This window comes from Macaca fascicularis, chromosome 1 (assembly GCF_037993035.2).
Source record: "Macaca fascicularis isolate 582-1 chromosome 1, T2T-MFA8v1.1".
In the NCBI taxonomy this organism is placed as follows: Eukaryota; Metazoa; Chordata; class Mammalia; order Primates; family Cercopithecidae; genus Macaca; species Macaca fascicularis.
Window position 1 is genome coordinate 8,316,725 of NC_088375.1, and position 25,195 is coordinate 8,341,919.

Consider the following 25,195-nt stretch of genomic DNA (forward strand, 5'->3'; position numbering starts at 1 on the left):
GGAACAGTATAATGCGAATCAAAATGCCACTTCAATTATGGGTGTAAAAGAACCTAATATGCCAACCCAGGTCATAGGACAAGTTGGAGCACACATGTTCAGTCTCAAACCTAAGAGGGACTTTTCTCATCCAACTGAAAATCTTTGTATGTCCTCACACAGCAGCCAGCTTTTTGTAGGGACATAATCATAGAAAGGGAAGGAGATCAATCGCTCATGTGCGCACAGCAGGCCAGGTGTCACAGAAAAGTGTCCATGCACACTTGCCTCGGGCCTTTTGTTTCTTCCTGCAGGAGCCCCTATTTTAAAGATAATTACGGCAACTTAGCTTCTACCCAGTGATTTTTTAAATTTCAAAGCAGTTCTAGCTGGGAGCATTTTAAGTATTTTAAAGCTGAACATTAAACAGAGGTAATCCCAGTGACCACAAAGAAGTTATAGGCAAAGGTACTGGTTAGAGTCCTCTTGGTTGCTCTTCGAGAATGGTACCTGCAAGGCAATTCCTAGTCTATAAAAAGGGAGTATCATTGAAGGATGCACAGAGAGTTCCTAGATGTGAGGCTGAAGTGGTCTGATTTCAACTAGAGCAGATTAACAGAATGTGGTAGGACTACAGAAGAAGAATTTAGGAAAGTGTAGCAGAGACTCTGAGTAATGAGAGACAGCTCCACCAAATTCTCAGGAATTGATCATCATGTTTTCATGTTGCATATTCAATGATATGTTCATACCACCAATGATAATGCAAAAATCAATGGCACGAAAGGACAGGCCAAGGGCAGATGATTTCGCAGGCATTTGTGTTGGAAGTGCCCTGATTCGTGATCTTCATAGCGACTGTATAAAGAGCTGCATTCCATTTGGAGACTTCAGCAAATACAAACATTGTATGTAAATACAACCCAGGAATCGTTTTTGGATTCCTCTCTTCTCTTCACAGGCTTCCCCATCTCAGCAGATGGCATGGGAGTCATCCTTGATATTCTGTTTTCTTCAGCATGCCCACAGTCACAACCCATCAGCAAGTTTTGTTGATTATACCTTCAAAATGCATCCCAGATGCAACCACTTCACATCATCTCTAGCGCTGACATGCAAATCCACGTCGCCATCATCTCTTGCCTGGATAACTGCAGTAACCTTCAAACTGGGCCCCTTGCTTCTGCTTTGCCCTGTTCCCACCCTGATAATCCACTCTCAAAGTACTCAATATTCTTGAATGAGTTCTTTGTTTGGTTGGTTGGTTTTTAATCAGTTTTATTTTTTTAGAGCAGTTTTGGTTCACAGCAAAATTGAGTGGAAAGTGCTGAATTCCCCAGCAACCTCCCCCACTGCCCACAGCCACCCCCATTATCAACACTCCCCCCACCAGAGTGGTACATTAGTTATAATCGATTAATCAATGATATAACCCTGATATATCATTATCACCTGCACTCTGTAGTTTAGCGTTCACTCTTGATGTTGTACAGTCTATGGTTTTGACAAATGTATAATGATATGTATTCATTGTTGTAGTATCATATAAAATAGTTTCACTACCCTAAAATTTCTCTGTGCTGGGCCTATTTATTCCCAACCCTTGGCAACCACTGATCTGGAAAAGGCAAAACTATTTGTCTCCATCGTTTTGCCTTTTCCAGAATGTCATATGGTTGGAATCGTATAATCTGTAGCTTTTTCAGATTGGCTTCTTTCACTTAGTAATATGCATGTAAGGTTCCTCCGTGTCTTTTTGTGGCTTAATAGCTCATTTCTTTTTAATGCTGAATAATATTCCATTGTCTGGATGTACCACAGTTTATACATTCACCTACTAAAGGACATCTTAGTTGCTTTAAAGTTTTGGCAATTATGAAGAAAAAGCTGCTAGAAACATCCATGTACAGGTTTTTGTGTGAACATAAGTTTTCGACTCAATTTGGGTAAATGCCCACGAGGATGATTGCTGGATCGAGTGGTTAGAGTGTTTTGTAAGAAACTGCCAAACTGTCTTGCAAAGTGGCTCAACCATTTTGCATTCACACTGGCAATGAATGAGAATCTCTGTGGCTGCACATCCTTGCCAGCAACTGGTGTTTTCAGTGTTCTGGATTTTGGCAATTCTAATAGGTGTGGAGGGGTATCTCGTTGTTATTTCAATTTTCATTTTCCCAACGACATACAGCGTGGAGCATCTTTGTACAAATGTGTTTGCCATCTGTATGTTTTCTTTGGTGAGGTGTCTGTTCAGATCATTTGTCCATATGTTAATGGGGTTGTGGTATTTTCTTATGGTTGGGTTTTAAGAGTTCTTTACTTATTTTGGATAATAACCTTGCATATTTTTTTTTCAACTTTGTGGCCTGTCTTCTCATTCTCTTGACAGTATCTTTCACAGAACAGAAGTTTTTAATTTTAATGAAATCCAAGTTATCAATTATTTCTTTCATGGATTGTGCCTTCGATGTTGTATCTAAAAAGTAATCGCCCAACTCAAGGTCACGTTCTCCTGTTATTTTCTAAAAATTTTATAATTTAGCATTTTACATTTAGGTTTATGATTCATTTTGAGTTTGTGTGTGTGTGTGTGTGAGTGTAAGGTCTGAATGAGTTTTTAAAAATAAATCATATGAAGTCACTCTCCTGTTTAAAACTTTCCAGTGGCTTCCAATTATGTTTAGAATTAAGCCAAAGTTGGGCCAGTCGCAATGGTTCACGCCTGTAATCTCAGCACTTTGGGAGGCCGAGGCAGGCGGATCACGAGGTCAGGAAATCGAGACCATCCTGGCTAACACGGTGAAACCCCGTCTCTACTAAAAATACAAAAAATTAGCCAGGCGTGGTGGTGCGCGCCTGTAGTCCCAGCTGCTCAGGAGGCTGAGGCAGGAGAATGGCGTGAACCCGGGAGGCGGAGCTTGCAGTGAGCTGAGGTCACGCCACTGCACTCCAGCCTGGTTGGTAGAGCAAGACTCCGTCTCAAAAAAATAAAACAAAACAAAACAAAAAAGAAACCTTAAAAAATAAAAATAAAGAATTAAACCAAAGTGCTTACCACCTTACCATGGTCTGTGATTTCTACTCAACCTGACCACTTTCCACAGCTTCAGGCTGACTTCAGATAATTCCATTTCCTTCTGCCTCTCGGATGCATGGAGTTCATTCATAGCATACATTGAAGCACGATATCATACCCAAGAATCTGTAGCTAGCAAGTGAGACCTAATAGCAATTAAATGAGTAAATACTATAGAGAAGAGTGAATGGAAGGAATTTGGAGCAATTTCCTCAAACAACTTTCTTCAGTTTGTGTGTAGGAAGCAGATGGGTCAGGAGGAGGTGGGCTGAAAGAATCAGAGCCTGAATCAACTGACAACTGCCTAAGAAAGTGAAGAAAAGCTTGAACTGGGTCTTTAAAAAAAGAATCCTGGCTAGGCACAGTGGTTCGCACCTGTAACACCAGAGCTTTGGGAGGCTGAGATGGGAAGACTGCTTGAGGCCAGGAGTTTGAGACCAGCCTGGGCAACATAGCAAGACCCTGTCTCTACTAAAAATTAAAAATAAAATATCAGCCAGACATGGTGACACTCACCTGTAGTCCCAGCTACTCAGGAGGCTGAGACAAGAGGATTGCTTGAGCCCAGGAAGTGGGGGCTATAGTGAGCTGTGGTTGCACCATCGCATTACAGCCTGGGCCAAAAAAAAAAGAAAAAAAATCCTGAGATTGAACACTTTAAAATCTGTAGTTACTTCATGTAAGTGTACACTTTAAAATCTATAATTACTTCGCGTAAGAATAAGGGATCATTTTTATTGGGGTACTATGGGTCATGCATGCAATTTTTAAAACTTGTACTGTATTACAAAGGGGCAACTCTTTTTCATTAATTTGCTTCTATTTGAATTAATAATTATATATACAGATGCTCTTTGACCTACAATGGGGTCACGTCCCATTAAAGACATTGTAAGCCAAAAATATTATAAGTCAAAAATGCATTTAATACTCTAATAAACTCACAGTAAGGGTGAAAATGTTTAAGTTGAGCCATAGTAAGTCAGGGACCATCTAAATACAGCAGTTCCCCCTTATCTATGGTTGCAGTCTGCGGTTTCAGTTATCCATAGTCAACTGCAGTCCAAAAATATTAAATGGAAAATTCAGGAAACAATGCATCAGTTTGCAATTTCGTGCCATTCTGAGTAGCATGATGAAATCTCATCTATCCCATTTCTGCCCCAGCTGGAACATGAGTCACTCCTTTGTCCAGCAGATCCACGCTGTCTATGGTACCCACATGTTAGGCACTTAGTAGCCTTCTAGGTTATCAGATCGACTGTCCTGGTATTGCAGTCACCTTTACTTTACTTCAGAATGACCCCAAAGCCATCATCATCACATGTTTTGGCATATTTTATTATTTTATTCTTTTTTTTTTTTTTTGAGACGGAGTCTTGCTCTGTAGCCCCGGGCTGGAGTGCAGTGGCCGGATCTCAGCTCACTGCAAGCTCCGCCTCCCGGGTTTACACCATTCTCCTGCCTCAGCCTCCGGAGTAGCTGGGACTACAGGTGCCCGCCACCTCGCCCGGCTAGTTTTTTGTATTTTTAGTAGAGACGGGGTTTCACGGTGTTAGCCAGGATGGTCTCGATCTCCTGACCTCGTGATCCGCCCGTCTCGGCCTCCCAAAGTGCTGGGATTACAGGCTTGAGCCACCGCGCCCGGCCTATTATTTTATTCTTAGTTATTGTTGTTTTCTATTTTATTATTAGTTATTGTTGTTAATTTCTTACTATTCCTAATTGATAAGTTAAACTTTATGATAAGCATGTATATATGTAAGAAAAACAGTATATATAGGTTTTGGTACTATCTGTGGTTTCAGGCATTTCTTTTGTGGGGGTGGGCAGTAGTAAAACATATCCCCCAAGGATAAGGGGGGACTATGCATATTTCAAACCTGAATTTTCCCAGAATCATGATTTTTTAAAACTTTCTAAGGTGTACTTGATGTCTTGCTATCAGCTCTGTTTGACGGTGCATTTCTAATCCTGCACTCACCTGTCATTTAGGACACTGTTCTCCCAGGTACACATCAGCTGCAGTGATGGAACTTAAAGACAGCTGTTCTGTATTCCTGTCTCTCACTGTCGCTCTTCGCCACAAGTTTTGCCAACTTGTCCTGAACACAAGTATGCCTTCTGCTATCACTAACAAAAATGTACTATCGCATGAAAGGAACTAAATGGCATTTAGATGCTTTTACTTAAAATATCAATAATGAAACCAAAAACTCCAGCTTCTCTTTTGCATCTCATGAGGACACTCACGTAAACGTTATGACAGTAATATTTCTCAATGATATGCTCCGTTTACTCCCTCAGGAATGGATTCTACAGTGTTAAATCCTACTTTATAATAAATAACATTATAATAATGTTACAACCCAGCTTAGTTCGGTTGAAAAGAAATTCATCTTTGAATCACTAGAAATAACACAATTCTCTTCCAGGCTAATGTAAATAGCATTTCATTACTCCTTACATCCTACAATACCATGTGCTTAATACTGTATCCAGCAAATAGTATATATTTGAACATTTTAGTGGAATGTCTACTTGGTAACGATAATGTTATTTATATCTTATTGGGAAGATAGATATGTTTAGCTCTGCAGAAACTAATTTTACGAATTTCATGAAGGTCTGGTGCCAGCTAGTGGTACGTATTATATATGCATCAAAAAGATAATTGATTTTTTTTTAAGTAACCAAAAACAACATAGTCTCATCAAGATTGAAAAATTGCTTAAAAACAACATTTACAGGAATATTGTTTGCCATGTTGAGGAGAACCAACAGACTGCACGTAAGAATGGATGTCTGTCTTGGCCGGGCACAGTGACTCATACCTGTAATCCCAGCATTTTGGGAGGCCAAGACGGGTGGATCACCTGAGGTCAGGAGTTCGAGACCAGCCTGGCCAACATGGCAAAACCTTGTCTCTACTAAAAATACAAAAAATTAGCTGGGCGTGGTGGCACCCGCCTGTAATCCCAGCTACTTGGGAGGCTGAGACAAGAGAATCACTTGAACCCAGGAGGCAGAGGTTGCAGTGAGCTGAGATTGTGCTGTTGCACTCCAGCCTGGGCACAAGAGTGAAACTCCGTCTCAGGGAAAAAAAAAAAAAAAAATGGATGTCTGGAATGTTCTGTTGTCCTATAATGCTCTGTGTCAACTTCCACTTAGTCATTATGCTCCCATATTCTAATTATTCATGTGTCTGTCGTTCTTATTATATCAGGAAGTTACTGGGATACGGCTCATGCCTTCGTTTCTGTAATTCACCATGTGTCACAAGATCTGACAATTAGATGCAGAAAGAAATATTTATTGAATACATAAGAGAATTCAAGAAAAATTATTGCCATATTTCACTTACCACAGTGCATGACTTCTGAAAGCAGTTATTCAGGGGTTATCAGCACTGAGTCATGACCTTAATTATTCAGAAGTATACCAGACAACTTTGGGCCTCTAAGCTTTTTTAATCTTCAAGAATTTCCTAGTTGACTTAGATATCATAGATCTGTTGAACCATTAGCTGTCCCGTGAGGCCTCCTTAGAAATTACAAGGCCTCTGAGACAAGCATCCCAGATCCAGATTACTATTTTAACCATTTAGTCATTAGTAACAAATTTTGAACTGGCAGATTTTATTTTCCTGGGATGGGAGCCGGGTTATAAAACATATCTTACAGTTCAGTCTCTAATAACATTTACTTTTAAAATCAATGCTTTCTTATTAATTTGCTGATTAGTGGTGTTAATAATTGGCTCAAGTGGGAATGTCAGATGTAAGCTAATGGTTCATTAATCAAATTTAAAAGGGCATCATCTTTTAAACATGAGGATGAAACTTCTAATTTCTTTCAGGACTGACAGTCAGATATGTTCCTCTGGGGAGGGGATCTTTCCACTTTATGCCTTCAATGGTTGACACAATTTCCAGGGCCATTTGTTAATTATTCCCCCTGGTGTGAAGTAAAATTGATTTGGAATCCTAGCTCGTTATGGAAGGAGTTTTAGAGTTCAAATTAGTTCAGCTTCCTCAGATGTATAAAGAAAATACAGTTTCTGTATTTTCTATAATTGACATAGTTTTCTCAGAAACCTTTTTGAAGGATAGGTTTCAATGCATGTGCTCTGCATGCCACTATATCGAAATAGTTGGTTTAGATGACTCGCTCATTTGTGGATAAATGATCACACTTTCAGTTTTCTCAGCCTTTCTCTGCTGCTATCCAACACTGGTTTTGGAAGAGAGTTTGGAGTCCAGAGGCTTTGTTTTTACAATCTTGTACAGTGGGGCCTGAGAGCCAAGCACCTGCAGAACATCTTCCAGATCCTTGTCGATTTCTGCTATAGGCAAGTTAGTGTGGGCTGCTCCCAGGACAGCTGCAACAGGTACCATCTCATCACCTGGAACTCACTGCTGAAGTCTGTTTCAGACATCTGCTTCCAGCATAAAATCCCTGCACGCTGTGGCCTTTGTCCCAACCTCAGTCTCCCATCCACCCACTATTCTTAGATCTTCTGTGCCTTTTACTACTGTGGCATGCAAGAAATTCCAGATGCCTCGACTGCCACATGAGAGGGTTGGGAAGCACTGCCTTAAGCTCATCTTTCTTGCTACCACCCATATGATATAAAATTCATGTTGACTCTGATCACATGTGGAGCTTCTTCTATAGGCATGGGACTAACTACCTCACAGGCTACCTCATACTTGTGTGGGATTTTTTATTCCTCCCTGTTACCTCTCCTTCTTCGAGTTTCTTCCACAGAGGAGAAAAATGAGGCACCTGCTGAGCTCAGTATCTTACCTTTCTCTTTCTTTGCCTCCAGGTCATGAAGAAACACGCTTTCCTTTTCCTGGATATTATATCCTAATTTTTCCCATCCCTTAACATATAGAAAAACAATCTCCTTGACGTATCTTATCATACTTGGCTCTTTAAAAAAAAAGAGAGAGCAAGAGAGAGAGAGAGACAAAATCTCACCCTGTCACTCAGGCTGGAGTGTGGTGGCTCAGTCACAGCTCACTGCAGCCTCAGACTCCTCAAAGCAAGTGATCCTCCCACCTCAGTCTCTCAAACTGCTGAGATTACAGGCATAAGCCACTGCACCTGGCACTGTGCTTGGCTCCTGATATGTTGATAGGAGTTTAAAGAATTTTACTGCCTTCCTTTCCATTATGGCTCAGGCTTAGGGATGGAAGGTTGCAAAGAAATAGAAATTGAATCGAAAATGAAAACTCGATCCTTTAGTGTTTTAAAAACCTTGTCTTTGTTACACCTAGATCAATGGTTGTAAACTCTGGCTGCATATTAAAATCCCAGGGGTCTTTTGAAAAAACGAATGCCTAGGCCAACCATAAAAAAAATCAAACCAGAATATCAGATACTCAGCAACCAGATGCTGGGGTAGTTTAGTGCATTGCTCGGTGTCGCTTAGGAAATTAGTCCCACCCAGCTGGGCGCCCTTCCTCCCTCCTACACGGCCAAGCCGACCACTGTGCTGAACCAGTGATTTCTATTCCTAAATAGATACGCACACCAAACTCATAATTTGTTTAATGTTTGCAGTACAGTGTGTGTGTGTGTATGTGTAGTATATACATATTCTACAAAAAAAGAGAAAAAATGTTTTCCTCATTTACTTCCTTATCCATTATAATATTATGGTGGAGTTTTTGCCCAACGGCTATGCTAGCAGGAGATGGTTCTTTAAGGAAAGTGTCCTCTATCCTCATTACACAATGAGCTGATTCCTGTTACTGTAGTGAACAGCTGACTCTGCCAATCACAGCAGCTCTGCCTTTTTGCCCTTCCTTCCCAACCCCATCCCAACTCCACAGAAGACTTCCGCATTCACACTTTCTCTGGAGTCACTTCTAAGGACATCTAATGCTTTAATTTCTTGCAATCTGTGGGAAGAAGCAGAGAAATTGAGCAGAGACATGCAACTTGATGGTTTGTTTGTTTGTTTTGGATAGAGTTTCGCTCTTGTCGCACAGGCTGGAGTGCAGTGGCGCGATCTCAGCTCACCACAACCTCCGTCTCCTGAGTTCAAGTGATTATCCTGCCTCAGCCTCCAGAGAAGCTGGGACTACAGGCGCCTGCCACCACGTCCAGCTAATTTTTGTATTTTCAGTAGAGATGGGGTTCACCATGTTGGCCAGGCTGGTTTTGAACTCCTGACCTCATGATCCATCCACCTCGGCCTCCCAAAGTGCAGGGATTACAGGCGTGAGCCACCGCGCCTGGCTGATGTTTTTTACTAATACCAGACATCCTTAAATCCTGCACCAAAAGTAAAGGAAACACAGTCCATGCAGCCATTAACTTCTCATCTCTTCTAAAGGATGTGTGATGTCTAAGCCCTTTCTACATTTAAGCTACCCTGTATTTTTGAATCTCCTGTCTTCTCTGTTTCCTGATTCATATTCTCTCCCTTCCCCTCTTCTTCCCCCCTCCTCCCCCTCCTCCTCCAAATATACAAGAAGAAGCTTGCAGCTATTTGTTTCTGTGCAACAGAACAATAAATCCGACAAGATGAGACTCCTGAGGTTGTCAGGAAACTAACAGCAGGCTGCCGATACTTCTCCAACCCCTCTGCTTTAAAGGGGTTCACCTGCCCTTAAGGAAAAGGAAGGTCGGGAATTTATCAGAAGCAGCATGGCATCTTATTTACCAGTTTCTTTCTCCATCTTTCACATGTTAACCATTGTATATTCTGTCTCTGGCAAACAAAGATTCCTAGTCACTGGGTTTCACAATCCCTGTAAGACAGTTCATTCTGGGAGTTGAGCTGGCTCAACTAAATGCCATTTGAGCTTTCCAACTTGGGAAAAGCAAGCCACCCATCTAATAACAGCCTTTTTTTATTATTATTATTATTTGCGATGAGTTTCGCTCTTGTCGCCCAGGCTGGAGTGCAATGGTGCGATCTCAGTTCACTGCAACCTCCACCTCCCATGTTCAAGTGATTCTCCTGCCTCAGCCTCCCGAGTATCTGGGATTACAGGTGCCCACCACCACGCCCAGCTAATTTTTTATATTTTTAGTAGAGAGACAGTTTCACCACGTTGGCCAGGCTGGTCTCGAACTCCTTACCTCAGGCGATCCACCCACCTCAGCTTCCCAAAGTGCTTGGATTACAGGCATGAGTTACTGCACCCGGCCCAGCCTCACTTTTTATAAAGAGGGAACTCTGCAAGAGGCTGTCTGCAGATAACCAGCAAGGGGGATCGGCCCGTTTGTCCAGGAGCGCCTCACTCTTTCTGTCGGGTTTGTGGCTACAAATATTGACACCACTTTCACATGTGCAGCCCAACTATTTCTTTTTCCTGTTTCTCTGGGAGTTATTTGACGATGGCATCTGAAGGCCTTTAAGAGTTAAGAAGTATCATGTCTTTTATGACTGGCCACTGCTGATGGGACTGGCTGTGGCCATCCAGAAAACACTTCCCTTGATCTGTGTCATTGTGGCATTTGCTTGGGCTCTGGAGAGCGAGTCATTCATGATTGTCCTGCTCAGAAATTTCATACCCAAAGATTCATTTGTCTCTCTGTTTTTCCATTTCCAGCCTGGATGTGTAAATACAACTGAAGTGGACATTAAGAAATCATCCAGAATGAGAAACCCCCACAAAACACGGAAGGTAAAACTGACATCTGGTGTGCTGATCTTGGTGATGGATTGCATTGTTTACAGGACGTCAGCCATGAACACTTTCTTCCCATGTCATGGAGTATCTTCCTCACTCTTCCCAGCCTTCCACAGCCCTCCCTTCCTCAAGAATAGCCCCATCCTGATGCTCAAGCACACCAGGGTCCCAAGACAGAGCGGTGGTACCGACTAACTGACAGGGGAGGAACAGGAAGCGGAGGACCCCTCCCCTCTCCCAGAGAAGGGTGTGGCCTTCAGAGCCCAGGAAAGGAGGAAAAGAAGATGGAGGTTTTCTAACGATGATTTCTAAGGAAATCTAAGGATGATTTTTCTAAGGAAATCATCCTTAGAAAACCTGACACTAATGAGAGAAGGGCATTTTAAAACCCGAGGAAAGGGTGACATCTAAAAGATATTTAATTACAGAAAGAGTGCAGGGACCCCCTCTTAACACTAGAATTTTGTAACACAACCATAAGACAGTGGTTGTATTTCAGTGTTCGTTTTCTGAGAGAATATTGGTGTGCAGGGTGCAGGGGAAGCTATTCCAAGTTCAGTGACATTTTAAATAACCCTTTGAAAACGCATAGCGATAGTCTCTACATATTTTTTAAAACAACACGTACAACTAGAAGGGATTTTTATTCATTCCATAAAACGTGCTTGATGTACACAAGAATTTCTGGCCTGTAGCAGTCACTTTGAGAACACAGCTTATTGATTGGTCCTGCAGGATTAATACATCCCACAAACTTCAAGGTCTTCTTTTCTGTGACTATTTCCTTAGTATTTCCTCAGCCATAGTGTTTACCAGAGTCTGTGTCCCTGCAGTAAGCACCCAATATTTTTTTCTAGTCTTATTTTATGTTACCTTTTCTCCTATCCCTAGAAACATATAGCTTCATGTTCAAAGGCCCCAGTATGGTCCAGGTACCTTTTCTTTCTTTTAAGGCAGTTTACCTTGATGTTAGGATAAACAAGCCGAAGCAAAGCACCACAAAACCAACTCAGATGCGGTGCTCAAATGTATCTGCCCCTAGGAACTCTCCGAGGGAGAGGTGAAGTCAGACCAAAGCAAGCCTGTCTGGTCTGTCTCTCGTGGCTGGCCCTGCTTAATTGCTTTCATCTTCTGCTCACAGCACAGCCTGAGGGCACCAAGAACTAGTTTTGCAGAACAAGATTCAAAAATGCTATCAGCGCTCCAAAAAGTGCATTAAGCCACCTCTCTCCACTTTCTGAATAGTGAAATTACTCTTCGAAATACTTTATTGGGTGTCCTGTTTCCCCCAACAGACACTAACCCAGACATGCTGTGATTCAGAAGACAAAGCACATGAATTGACAAGATGGCACTTAGACACAATAAAGGCATCATTTATACTCTCTTTTCGGCACCATCTTCAGTATTGATCATCTTTCTCGTGTTTCACATGGCACCCTTCTTTTTGAACATTTGAGAAGCATTCGTTTACAATGTTGTTCTTCACATACCATCAGCCCTCATTTAATGATGAAAAGCCCATGAGGCATTGCAAGGTGAAATATTGTAAAAAAAAGAATCATTGAGATCTAGCTCTCTTTGTTTCGATAACATCTCATTTCTTGTGAATCAATAATGATAGAATGACAGGGCCTCACTCCAGAGCTGTCTGGCGCTAACATTTGCCAGGAGAAAACAAAAGTCCTGAAAAATCTGACAGCAATTAACAGGTATGCCCTTATTTTCCACGGTTGGAGAAAACTGATTTTTCTCACCTTTTGATACATATAGTTTCTCACAGTCAGAAGTGTTCAATTTGCTAGAATCTTCGCAGAGGATAATGTTATTTTGCATGGAAGGTTGTACGACTCCAAGCCACATACTAATATGTTTGTTTTAGAAGTATCACCACTGATACTTCATATGATATGAAGTATACAACTATGATATGCTCATAGTTGTTTAGGAACTGTAATGATCCACTGAATTAGCAAAATTAAGGAGTCTCTGCTCTATGCCAGACATGTCCTGGGCTTTAGGTACTCCACAGTAAATGGGACAGTCAGGGCCTTGCTCCCCCTAATTCATGGTCTCATAAGGGTACAGGTATTGAGCAAGGAGACAAATGTCTGTACATGGATATAAGTATATGATTTCGTTAAGCTTTATGTAGTCTGCTGGGGCCGCCTTAACAAAATACCGCAAACTAGGTGGTTTAAAGAGTAGGAATTTGTTACCTCATAGTTACGGAAACTAGAAGTTCAAGATCAGGGTGGTGGCAAGTTCAGTTCCTGTGGAGTGTCTCTTCCTGGCTTGGGGATGGCCGCCTTCTCCTATGCTCAGTGGCTTTTCCTGTGTGTGCATAGAGACAGAGAGAAAAACAAAACACAACAACCAACTCTGGGTCTCTTCTTCTTCTTAAAAGGACATCAGTTCTATTGTATTAGTTCCCACCCTATAACCCCACCTAACCATTTCCTCTTCACAGGCCGGATCTCCAAACACAGCTGTGTTGGGGGATAGGGATGCAACGTAAGAATTTGGGGGAGGGGACACAACTCCACCCGTGACATATGACAAAGGGAATTTAAGTGATTTGTGCTTGTAATTGCCACTGCATTTTATCAGTGAATATCTTGACAGCAATCAGCAAGCTGTTTCACCCCCCTCTGAGGGGTCCACAGCTCTGTGTCTGCGGAGCAGGCGACACTGTGAGATCCCAAGCCACAGAGGCCAGCCAGTCGCCCCTGGAAACCACCCTTCCCTTCCGCCATAATTGGGCTATCACTGTAGCGCGTCCTCCCGGCTGTGTGGTCGGCCTCAGTCTTTATACTGCGGCTGCTCAGGAAGTGGAACCTACGGAACACGCTTAATCTTTGAAAGCAGATAATGCTCGTAGCAAGGAGAGCTGCTGTCCATTTCTTTGGGAGCGAGCTGTAACAATTTTCCTGTGATTACATGCCATAACAAGAGTAAAGGACCCAGTAAATCCCTCAACTAACAGTCTAGCATAAGTGCCTGAAGAATATCAGAGTCATTCCACATTTCATTTGGGAATGTTGTATCTAATTGTTGAATTTTTGACATGTTTATCAAATATAAGAAGCAAAGACTTTGCTGTATGGATGATTTGAGCTATGTTAAGAATCTACAGTTAGTCCATTTTCAAGTCTTTCTTTTTAATTAGAATATACTACAATATAAGAAAATAGGTTAAAATGTGTTATCTCAAGGATCTATGAAAGAATGATAATGTAGCATAGCCAGAAAGAAATCAGCCTAATCTAGGTAAGTTTGAAGGGGAACCGTCTGCCTGATGTTCTTGAGTCTGATACTATTAATTTTGACTGTAATAGATTCTGTATTAGCCAGAGTTCTCCAAAGAAACCGAACCAGAAACAGAGAGTGGGGGGCGGGAGAGGGGGAGAAAGACAGAGACTTATATTAAGGCATTGGCTCACAGGATTATTGAGGCTTGGCGAGTTCAAACTCTGATGTGGGAGGCCAACAGGCTGGAGACCTAGGGAAGAGTAGCAGTTCAAATCCAAAGACACAGCTCTTGTGTCGCCGGGAAGCTTTTGCTGGGTTGTTGGCATCAGGGACCCACCTCGGCGTGTTGTCTTGTCGCCAGGCCCCTGGTGCACCCCAGCGGCAGGCAGAGCTCACGGCCATGCCTTCGCCCCACCCGCTCTGGTCCAGGGTCCGGGCACTGCGTCGATGGCGGCTCCGCAAAACATTCGACCCGGCTGCAGCCCATGTCCTGAGCGGACTGGACTGTAACATGAGGCATCTGCGCCGCTTCTGCCGGGCCCAAGTGGTGTGGGGCTTCGGCCGTGGCTCCAGGCAGCTGGGCATCCCCGCAGCTAATCTTCCTGAACAAGCTTAGTAGCTAATCTTACAGTTGATGTATCCATCGTCATTTATTATGGTTGGGCCAGGGTTGGAAGTGGAGATGGCCTTTAGGTGGTGGTGAGCATAGGATGGACCCTACCACAAGAATACGAAGAAGTCCATGGAAAGGCTTATCCCGCATACCTTCAAAGAGGATTCTATGGGGAAATCCCCAATGCGGCCATTGTTGCCTACCTCAAACCAGAAAAGAACTTTCTTTGGAGTCACTTATTTCAGCAATTCCCAGCGACATTGAGGAGGCTAAGAAACGACTAGATTTACCAGAACATTTGAAACTCAAGACAATTTCTCCCAGGTTTCTAAAAGCAAAATAATGAACAGCCCCTGATGAAAAAAACATATTATTTATTCATTCACTGTTTTCTAGTATTTTAGTGTTTATTACCATCTAGCCTCATCTTGGTTATATTTTAAAACTCAAACATTTTCCTATAGCTGCGAATTAAACAGTACAATATAGTTACCATATCATGCTTCAGCTGTTAAATTAAGGCCATCATGTCGTAGCACTAAAAAGATTCATTTAAAAATCAATATTTAAAAAAATATATTGATTAAAATGTATCACTAGAAAGGTATTACATGTCTTATAATGGAAGTGAAATGTATTATAAGTACGGGTAAAAAGACAAATCACTAGTTTGAGATGAAAACTAAAATTTTCATGGTAAAATACTAACATGTATGTACTTGTATAGTTTGTACTTCTGGACAGAGAAGGCTTATAAAAGTAAATGCATTAAATAGAAGTTCAATAGTTTATCATAAACCTACATGGAATACACCTAGACTTTGTATTTTTGATATTTTGCGCATTAATATATTATTAGAAACATGAAGATGTTTGTGAATTTTTTAAGTCATTTTCTTTGAAGTCACATAATTGTACCATCTTTATTTTTGTACAGAGCTGCTTCAATTCTGTCATCTGGACCTCCTCTGCCTGTTTTTCTGTTTGTTTAATACAGTAAAATAAGTGTTTTTCAAATCTGTACATCTTTTTGTGGGATAACACTTTTTTTTTAAGAGTAAATATCCTTCTTCTTCAAAACAACAAGCAACAACAAAAAAGGCAGTCTGGAGGCAGAATCCCTTCTTGCTCAGGGGAGGTCAGCCTTTGTTCTATTAAGGCCTTCAGCTGATTGGGTGAGGCCCACCCGCATTATGGAGGGCAACCTGCTTTACTTAAAGTCCGTTGATTTGAATGTTAATCCCATCCAATAAACACCATCACAGAAACATCCAGAGTAATATTTGTCCACATATCTGAGTACTATGAGCCAGCCAAGTTGACACAAAATTCACCACCACAGGCTGTATCCTTCTGTAGGACAATAGCTAGAGGGGTCCTAGGACACAAAGCCTGAGGGAAATGGTAAGAGCATCTGCATGTGTGTGACTGAATCCACACTTTGGGCTCCGTCCTGTAACGTTAGCACCCATATTTCAAAATAACAGTAAGCTATTTCCTATCCTGTTCTCCTTTTCCTCTGTCACCTTCATTTGGACATCATGGCACTAAATATTACAGTTAACAGCATCAGTGAAAAGCTAATGTGCACATCCTAGAAGAACAACAGCAAATGTATAATTAGCTGTCTGGTTTTCCCACTATTAATAATCCAGTGATTGTAGCTGTTTCTGCATAAAATATGGATGTGTCCTCAACTCCATATACAACATGTGTACATTTACATTTTAACGTGTTACTGAACAGAATAAACTACTCATATCTTAGAGCAACACAAAAGTGTGTTGAGTACAGGGTATAGTAAAGGTGCAGGCAATAAAAATTGCTTAAATGAGAATGAATAAAGAGGGGACTTTACTTTTTTTTGAAATGGAGTCTCTCTCTGTCTTGCCCAGGCTGGAGTGTAGTGGCGGAACCTCGGCTCACTGCAGCCTCTGCCTCTCAGGTTCAAGTGATTCTCCTGTCTCAGCCTCCCAAGTAGCTGGGACTACAGGCATGTGCCACCACACCCTGCTCATTTTGTATTTTTAGTAGAGATGGGGTTTCACCATGTTGGCTAGACTGGTCTGAAACTCCTGACCTCAGGGGATCCACTCGCCTCAGCCTCCCTAAGTGCTGGGATTACAGGCATGAGCCACCACACCAGGCCAAGAGCGGACTTTTCTGATTCATGGTCTGAAACCTTGTGGCAGGCAGGGGTCGAGCTGGCCCAGGGGTGTGAGTGGACCCAGCTCTCTCACGCTCTCTCTCTGGTCGCCTTCTCTCTGCTTCTTTCTCTGTCCTGGCTTTCTCCATATTGTGTCAGATATGGTCAGAGTCTGTTCTCCAGTTCCACTGAGCAACCCTGAAAGAAAGAGAACTATTACCACGTCAGCCAGTCAGAAAAGCCCCAGCGATTACATTTCACATGGAAACACAGAAAGGCATCTTGTACTTTGTGGTTTCTATTTTACGGTCTCTGACTTGGTTCTTGGTCTGTTTGAGTTGCTGTGACAAAATATCTTAGACTGGGTAATTTATAAACAACAGAAATGTATTGCTCACAATTCTGGAGTCTGAGAAGTCCAATAACATGGCACCAGCAGATTTCATATCTTTCACGAGCTCACTCTGTGCTTCAAAGATGATGCCTTGCCTTCTCACTGTGTCCTCACATCGTGGAATATGCAGATGAGCTCCCTCAGGCCTCTTTATAAGGGCACTAATCCCATTCACAAGGGCTTCACCCTCATACCTAGTCATCTCCCAAAGTCCCTACCTTTTAATACCATCACATTAGGGGTTGAGGATTTCAACATATGAATTTTGGAGAGACACAAACATTCAGACCATAGCAAACCCCCACCCCCCACCTTAAAAAAAAAAAAAAGGATAATTTTTCTAGTTATCTTCTAAAATGTCAAGGGAAATCACCTATGATTTATGTAGGAAGCCAAATCTATTCTATTTAATGAATAAATAGATGGCACTGTATATGAAAAAGTGCTTGTCTTAGCACCATAGGGAATAAAAGAACATGTTAATCAAGCCAAAGTATTGCAAATAAATGATTTTGCTATTGAAACTGAAAATGGATCTCAATTAGTTACTTTGATTTTCCCCCTGCTGCATTAAGAGATTTTATTTCTCTTCCTCTCTAACCCTACCTGTTTCTAGCTCTATGCCACCCCACCCTGTACCACAATTTGAATACATTTTTTTCCAAAACATGCAAAGCCTTTTACATTGCAAATAATTTTCATAACTTGCCTGCCAAAATAGGATTAATCTCTTTGCCTCCTTTGTCCATAAAATAATCCCCACACATAAAATTATATTCTTCTCGGCTGTTTTCATTGTAGCCAACAATCAAAGTTAAAAGCTATCACTATCCCCAGGAAATGAACAGTGCTCAGATTGGTGAAAGAGAGACCTCCTGATGTTGAATTTTATGTAAGACAAGAAATGGAAACTCTGCAGTAACTTCAGAGCCAGTAGCCAGGTGCCTGGAAGATGTTTTAAGCAACACTTCCCAATGGTTTGGGTCATGGTCTCTGGTTTTTTTTGTTGTTGTTGTTGTTGTTGTTTTTGAGACAGAGTCTTGCTCTGTCACCAGACTGGAGTGCAGTGGTGCGATCTTGGCTCACTGCAACCTCTGCCTCCCGGGTTCAAGTGATTCTCCTGCATCATCCTCCTGAGTAGCTGGGACTACACGCATGTGCCACCATACCCGGCTAATTTTGTATTTTCAGTAGAGATGGGGTTTCACCATGTTGGCCAGGGTGGTCTCTATCTCTTGATCTTGTGATATGCCCGCCTCGGCCTCCCAAACTACTGGGATCACAGGCGTGAGCCACTGTACCCGGACTCTTATGGGACCTCTACGGAGTTTACAGGAAATGCATAAATGTTGAAATAATTATAGAAATGTAGAGATAAAAGATAAATTATGGGTCATTTTACTTTCATGATACCACGAATTGCTGTGTTTTTCTAGCAGTCTTTTATTTTTTTCTCTTAGCCCAAAAACTTACTGTTTAAACCATTAGCTATTTTTTATAAGCAGTGTTTACATGACCTGTAGATTATTACTTAAAAACTTTAAATAATTAAACCAAGTTAAAAAAGAATGGAAACTTCAAGTCTCAGAGTCTTTTTATTTTTGTTTTCAAAAAATAAGGTGATACAATTGAAAAAATAGCAGATACTGAAAGGTACAACTATTATATAATTGGTGATCTCTCTGTTGCCTAATTTTAATTGACAAATAATAATTGCACATATTTATGAGGTAATATTCAATAAACATATATACCACGGAATGAACAAATCAGAGTAATCAACATATTCGTCACCACAAATATTTATCTTTTCTGTGGCAAGAACATTTAAAATCCTCTCTTTTAGTTACTTTGAAATATGTAATACATTATTATTAACAATAGTCACCTTGCTGTCCAATAGAACACTAGGGCTTATTCCTCCTAGCTAACTGACTTTATACCCATTGACCGAGATCTTTCTTTTCCCACCCCCTATCCCAGCCTCTGGTAACTGTCACTCTACTCTCTACTTCGACTTTTTTATATTCCACATGTAAGTGTAATTCTATGGTAAATACCTCTCTGCCTAGGTTATTTAACTAAACATAATGTCCTCTAGGCTCATCCATGTTATTGCAAATGACAGAATTTCTCGTTCTATAAAGACTGAATAGTGTTCCATTATGTATATACACCACATAATTTTTTTTTAAATCAACCTCTACTGTTATTTCAGAATTCAGAAGGTTGTTTTATTTAATCATGTTCAAATATGGCTAGTATCAGCTTGGGCCATTTCCATTCCTTCAGTGTAAATTAAATCACTTTATAGTCCAGGCCCTATGCTTGTTATTCTTTTCTGTTTCATAATACTTATCGCATTTTTAGTCATATATTTATTTGTGTAATTGCTTGTGTAACTTCTTTCCCTTCCACTGGGTTGTGAGTTCCAGTGCAGAAAGAAGCACATCTATTTTATTTGTATTTCCCTAACGCTTAGCACTATATCCAGTATATAGTAAGTGTTCAATAAATGTTGAATGAATGAATGAGTGAAAAAATAAGTGAAATAAAAGGGCTAGTTTAAGCCATTCAGCTCCATCCTGTTCAGGGTAAATTTAAAGCATATGAGCAAATCCTTGTGTTGAAATGGATGGCCATTTGCTGCCTCTTGTTTGGCATTATAAAAAAAGAAAACAGAAGTGGATGTCTTCAGTAATGGGAATTGGGTTCCCAAGGGTCTGGTGCTAGGGCAAGAGAAGGGCATTGAAGAGGCCTACTCAAGATAGTCTGGGAACAGATAATCCCAATGATTAAATCCAAGTTAAAATCTATTAAAGAAAGGATGAGAGCACCAAAAAAAGGATGGAGGCCAGGCACAGTGGCTCACGCCTGTAATCCCAGCACTTTGGGAGGCCAAGGCGGGTGGGTCACCTGAGGTCAGGAGTTCAAGACCAGCCTGACCAACATGGTGAAACCCTGTCTCTACTAAAAATGCAAAAATTACCCAGGTGTGGTGGCATGTGCCTGTAATCTCAGCTACTGGGGAGGCTGAGGCAAGAGAATCACTTGAACCCAGGAGGAGGTTGTGGTGAGCCAAGATTATGCCACTGCACTCCAGCCTGGATGACAGAATGAGACTCTGTCTCAAAAAATAAAATAAAAAAAAAAGGACGGAGCAGGGGGAGACACAAGGGCAAAACCGCATCCGAAAGGTGCAGATACAGAGTCAAGAGGTAATGTAAGTGGACGTAAGGTCCTAGTGAAAGTGGATCAGGAACAAAAATACATTGAATTTAGAGATATTGGCAAGCTTGGTGACTGGCCTGAAAATTGGCATCATTAGGCATCTGGATCTAACCTCATCTAAAGTGTCTTTGCAAACCTTATCTGGTACTAATTTTATGGAGTTCATGCAGTTTTATTATGCCCTTGTTCTTCTTGCTCATGTCCAAAGAAAAAGTGCTCAGTAACACCCATTAAATTCTTTATTTTAAAGGAATAGTATAATATTCAAGAAAAAATAATTTGGCTTCTTCCTTGAGTTGATACGTGAGATGTCTCACACTCAATTACAGATAGTTTTTCATCCCTTTAGTCACCAGATCTTTATTTATACTTACTAAGCAATGCGCCTTTCTCAAAAAAGAGTCTTCCTAAGTAGTAGGTCTCACCTTTTGACAAGTTAATAAAAAAGTACAAGGGTATTGAGAATTCCAAAGATGCATGACGCCTCTGGGGTCACTGATGTTTGCAAATGGCACCCAATAGAAAGGCCAGTGTGGTGAAGTAAATAACCCACTGTTGATACAGAGAATAGGAGTACCCCGGTGTCTTCTATTGCACCATCAGAAATCAAATCAGCAATAGAATTCTTGACTTGTCAGTCTCCTCAGTGCTCCATTTAATTTCTATGTAAAATATCAAGTTATTTTTAAATCTTCTTTTGGGTTATTACATTTCTATTCTATTCTATTCTGCATCCACCTCTCTATTTTCTTAAATGAATGCTTATGAAACATTACTTAGTGTTGACATTCTCCAACTTGGTATTCCAAGCCTGCTCTCAAAGTTTATCACATGCACCTTGTTCTCTACATATAATCAATTATTTTGTCAAAGTTAATAATCTAACTACATTTTTTTCAGAGATGTGCTTCTATTTTATATGCATATATTTATCATAGCAGTGTCTTTTGAATTTTGATAAGAAGCTTAATCAAATAAGCTTTGCGAGACCTTATTGAATTTATGCTAGAGTTACTTTTTAGAAAGTCTGTGACTGAAAATGATATTTTGTCCTAAAATGTTTATTTTTTATTTTAATATAGTCTGTCTATGGTTTACAAAATGATATTAGAAGTCACAGTCCTACCCACACACCCACACCAGAAACTAAACCTCCAACAGAAGATGAGTTACAACAACAGGTGAGTCAACCTATGAGATGACCTGTTAAAGGTTTACAGAGTAACAGCTATGAAAACCAGAGAGTAAATGTTAATAGTGGGTATTTTTAAAGGTTATTTGTATGATTGCCTGTTTCATATGGAAGATTTGCAGTTAAAAGATAATAAAATTTTCTAATTTTAAGTATTGTAATTACTTGAAAATGTATCAATATATAGTAATGATTTTCAAAACCCCTCACTCTTTATTTACCCAAATCCTTGTTCCTCTAACCAGTTGTAAAAATCACCTATGCTGATTTGTAGGTGACTCCATCATCAATAGTTACTTTGTACCCCAAAGCTCTGTTTTAAAGAGTAAGAGGACAAGAGGTTGAGAACATTGTCACACTTCCCATATCCAATGATAGGACATTTTCTTCACAAGAGTGCTTATTCTTCCTTTCCACAGTGGTGATTTCTCTCTACCTCTTGAAGTTTTTTCTTATCAACACTGGTGTACAGTCATGGAGTCATGCTAAACTATCCAAGTAATATTATAATAATATCCAAGTAATAGTTCAAAGCAAACTCCAGTATTTCAAATCAAATAATAGTTAAATTTCTTGACTGGTTCATGGGGCTTTATTCTCATTTTGACTCTTTTCCCTTAATATTTTATTATAATACAGTTTATCAAGAGTGTAATATATACTTTTCTAGTAGATTTATAATAATCAGGAAGGAAAAGTCATTCAGGGAGTTTTTAATTAAAGTTTTCTGTGCGTGATTATTCCATGTGAGCATTTGTCATGAATTGCTGATAAAAATTATTCTCAAAACACATATTGATGCTTTCTTGGTATTAGGAGATAGGATTTATTTTGAAATTATAGTAATAAATAATTTTCTAAATTTGGAGGGAAGTATGATTCTGGATTTAGGTATTCACCATGAATGAATGTTTAAAATCTCTACAATTTTATTTTTCGTTTTTTTGAAACAGAGTCTTGCTCTGTCACCCAGACTGTAGTGCAGTGGTGTGATCTCAGCTCACTGCAACCTCTGCTTCAAAGTCCCAAGTGATCCTCCTGCCTCAGCCCCCAGAGTAGCTGGGACTATAGTACCTGCACCACTACACCTTGCTAATTTTTGTATGTATTTTTACAGACAGGGTCTCACTATGTTGGCCAGGCTGGTCTCGAATTCCTGGGCTCAAGTGATGCGCCCACCTCGACCTCCCAAAGTGCTAGGATTACAGGCATGAGCCACTGCACCCAGCAAAATCTCTACAATTTTAAAATAAAATTACATTTCATTAAAGTAGGCAGAATGGTCAAACTCATTGCTGTTCTAAAGTGATATCAGTTGTGTTCACATTCCAACATTTCATTTTGTCAACTCTTTAGAAGCCCTCTGCTTTTATTTTTTTAACCAACTTTGAAATTGTACTGACATAGAATATACTCTTGTTCAGAATTGCCCAGTCGATCATGATTTAGAGTAGAAAATTGTGAAAATGTCATTACTTATGTAACTCCTTCTCTCATCCTCTTTTCAGATAAAATATTGGCAAATACAGTTAGATAGACATCGGTTAAAAATGTCAAAAGTCGCTGACAGGTGAGTATTTCAAAGTGTCTACATAAATTTTAAAATTTCTTATGACAATTAAATGTGTTTAAAAATGAAAGACAGCTGTTGGGACAGATAATTAAAATCCTATAAGTAATGTGATTTTGTTTTCCTTTTTGCACATAGAAAAATTTTCAAAGAACTCTTTTGACATAGTTTAAATGACAGAATGATTATAATTGTCTTAAATGCCTAGACGTCCAGTCCTTGTTCAACTAAGAATCAGATACAGCGGATAATTCTGCAGAGTCTAGCCTTTTCACTCCTGCCGGAAGACATGAAACTTTCCGTTTATTGATTACCTTTTGGCAACTTGGAGCTTCTCTATAAACTTACTTTAACAGTAACAATTGACACTGTTCCTGCCTGACTTCAGAATATGAATGAAACTCAAATTTTAGATATTTTCCCTTTCTTCATTTAAATCTGTTCTTAATGCCATTCATATTCTTCACTTTTGGGCATTGCCAACTCCTGCCTCTCCAACTTCTTTCCCTTCTCCCTTTTTAAATTTTGTATATACATTTAAAAAACTTGTCAGTGGCTCCCATTTTACTTAATTCCTGTAAATACTTTCGACAGAATTTCCCTTTTAAGCCCTTCTCTAAGTTAGCTAAAATCTGTTCTGCTGTGGGTGGACTGATTAACCAAAGATCGGAACTGACTCTTAGCGGTGCCCTTCACACACTGACCTCTTCCATAGTGCTTCATGTTAAACAAGGGATATTGATTTATATAGCTTAGGCATGAGGAGAGATGGAATCTTTAGCCACAGTTTTCTGCCAAAAAGCACAATAAGTTGTTGCATGAAAGTTATTGAAACATGAAGATTGCCATTGGATTTCATTCTTTAAGTGAGCAAGAATTCCTTGGTCCCACATTTTTATATTGTTTTCCTTGCTTTGGACTGGCTGTAACCCCAGTCAGAAAACTAAAGAAAGTGGAAATGTTTTTTCTCCCTAGTCTACTAGGTTACACGGAACAGTATTTAGAATACGACCCGTTTCTCTTGCCACCTGATCCTTCTAACCCATGGCTGTCCGATGACACCACTTTCTGGGAGCTTGAAGCAAGGTAGGTGGCATTTTGTCTTTCTCACAAATATGTTGCTGTATTTCAGGGTCTGAGTGAAATGGGAAGGAATTTATTGTTGGCTAATTGTGAATGTAATTTTGTTCTTCGTCTCCATTGGCTCATATCTAACATTCTTGTTTGAGATAATGGCTTTTGACCATTAGACATTCACGTTTGCATTAAGATTTGCATTGCTGGAAAGACCAACCCAAAATTAGAGGTGCAATTATTCAGAGTTAGGATCTTCAGTTCTTGAAATTTAGCTCATTGCTATTATCTTCCTGGAAAACCCACGTAGTCACAAAGGCTCATGTATTCAAGTAAAATGAATGCTAAAGCCATGCATACTTAAGCCCAACACAAGTATTTCTTTATAAATTGAATTTTAAAACAAAATGGTCTTACCATAAACACTGTAAGAGAAACTGGCAAGACACTTACTTCCTAAGAAAAGCAAAGCACCACTTAGGACTCCCTGGTTTCCTTCATGAGCTATATAGGGAAAGAATTGCATCATCAGTCTTAACAGAGTCATAAAAAGATCATGGCTTATCACTTTACAAAGAAAAGATTGGCACTCTGTCATATTTCTAGCAGTTCTCTAGATTGCATTTCTGAACTATCTCTTTCTTTTGCATCCAGCCATGAATCTTAAACACTGGACATGCCCAGAACTCTTCATCCACAAATTAAAGATTTTACAGATGAGAAAGCTGGAACCCCAAAATATTGTGACTCAGCTAGGATTAGGTCACAGATTTAATTGACACCAGAGTCATAAGCTAGTATTGAGATCTTTTGATTACCAATGCATTTTCCCCAGTTCAATATACCTGCATGGCACTGTGTGGCATAGTGGTTAAGAAATGTGTGCCTGGTGTGGTGGCTCACACCTGTAATCCCAGCACTTTGGGAGGCTGAGGTGGGTGGATCACCTGAGATCAGGAGTTCGAGACCAGCCTGGCCCAAGTGGTGAAACCCCATCTCTACTAAAAGTATAAA

At 40.3% G+C, this 25,195-nt stretch overlaps 1 protein-coding gene and 1 pseudogene across 14 annotated transcripts in view; both read left to right on the forward strand.

The window, feature by feature from the left end:
- Positions 1–25,195, forward strand: part of RGS7 (regulator of G protein signaling 7) — a 564,000-nt gene that overhangs the window by 503,510 nt on the left and 35,295 nt on the right. For all 14 annotated transcript variants that reach the window (XR_012433585.1, XM_065542364.1, XM_074037698.1 and 11 more), the window contains 4 exons: positions 10,629–10,703; positions 21,428–21,526; positions 23,046–23,107; positions 24,083–24,193. Coding sequence is in view for 13 of the 14 variants with exons in the window: in XM_065542364.1 (XP_065398436.1) it covers positions 10,629–10,703; positions 21,428–21,526; positions 23,046–23,107; positions 24,083–24,193 (347 nt within the window). In the remaining variant the exon portion in view is untranslated. The remainder of the gene's footprint in view (positions 1–10,628; positions 10,704–21,427; positions 21,527–23,045; positions 23,108–24,082; positions 24,194–25,195) is intronic.
- Positions 14,180–15,063, forward strand: LOC141410105 (riboflavin kinase pseudogene; annotated as a pseudogene).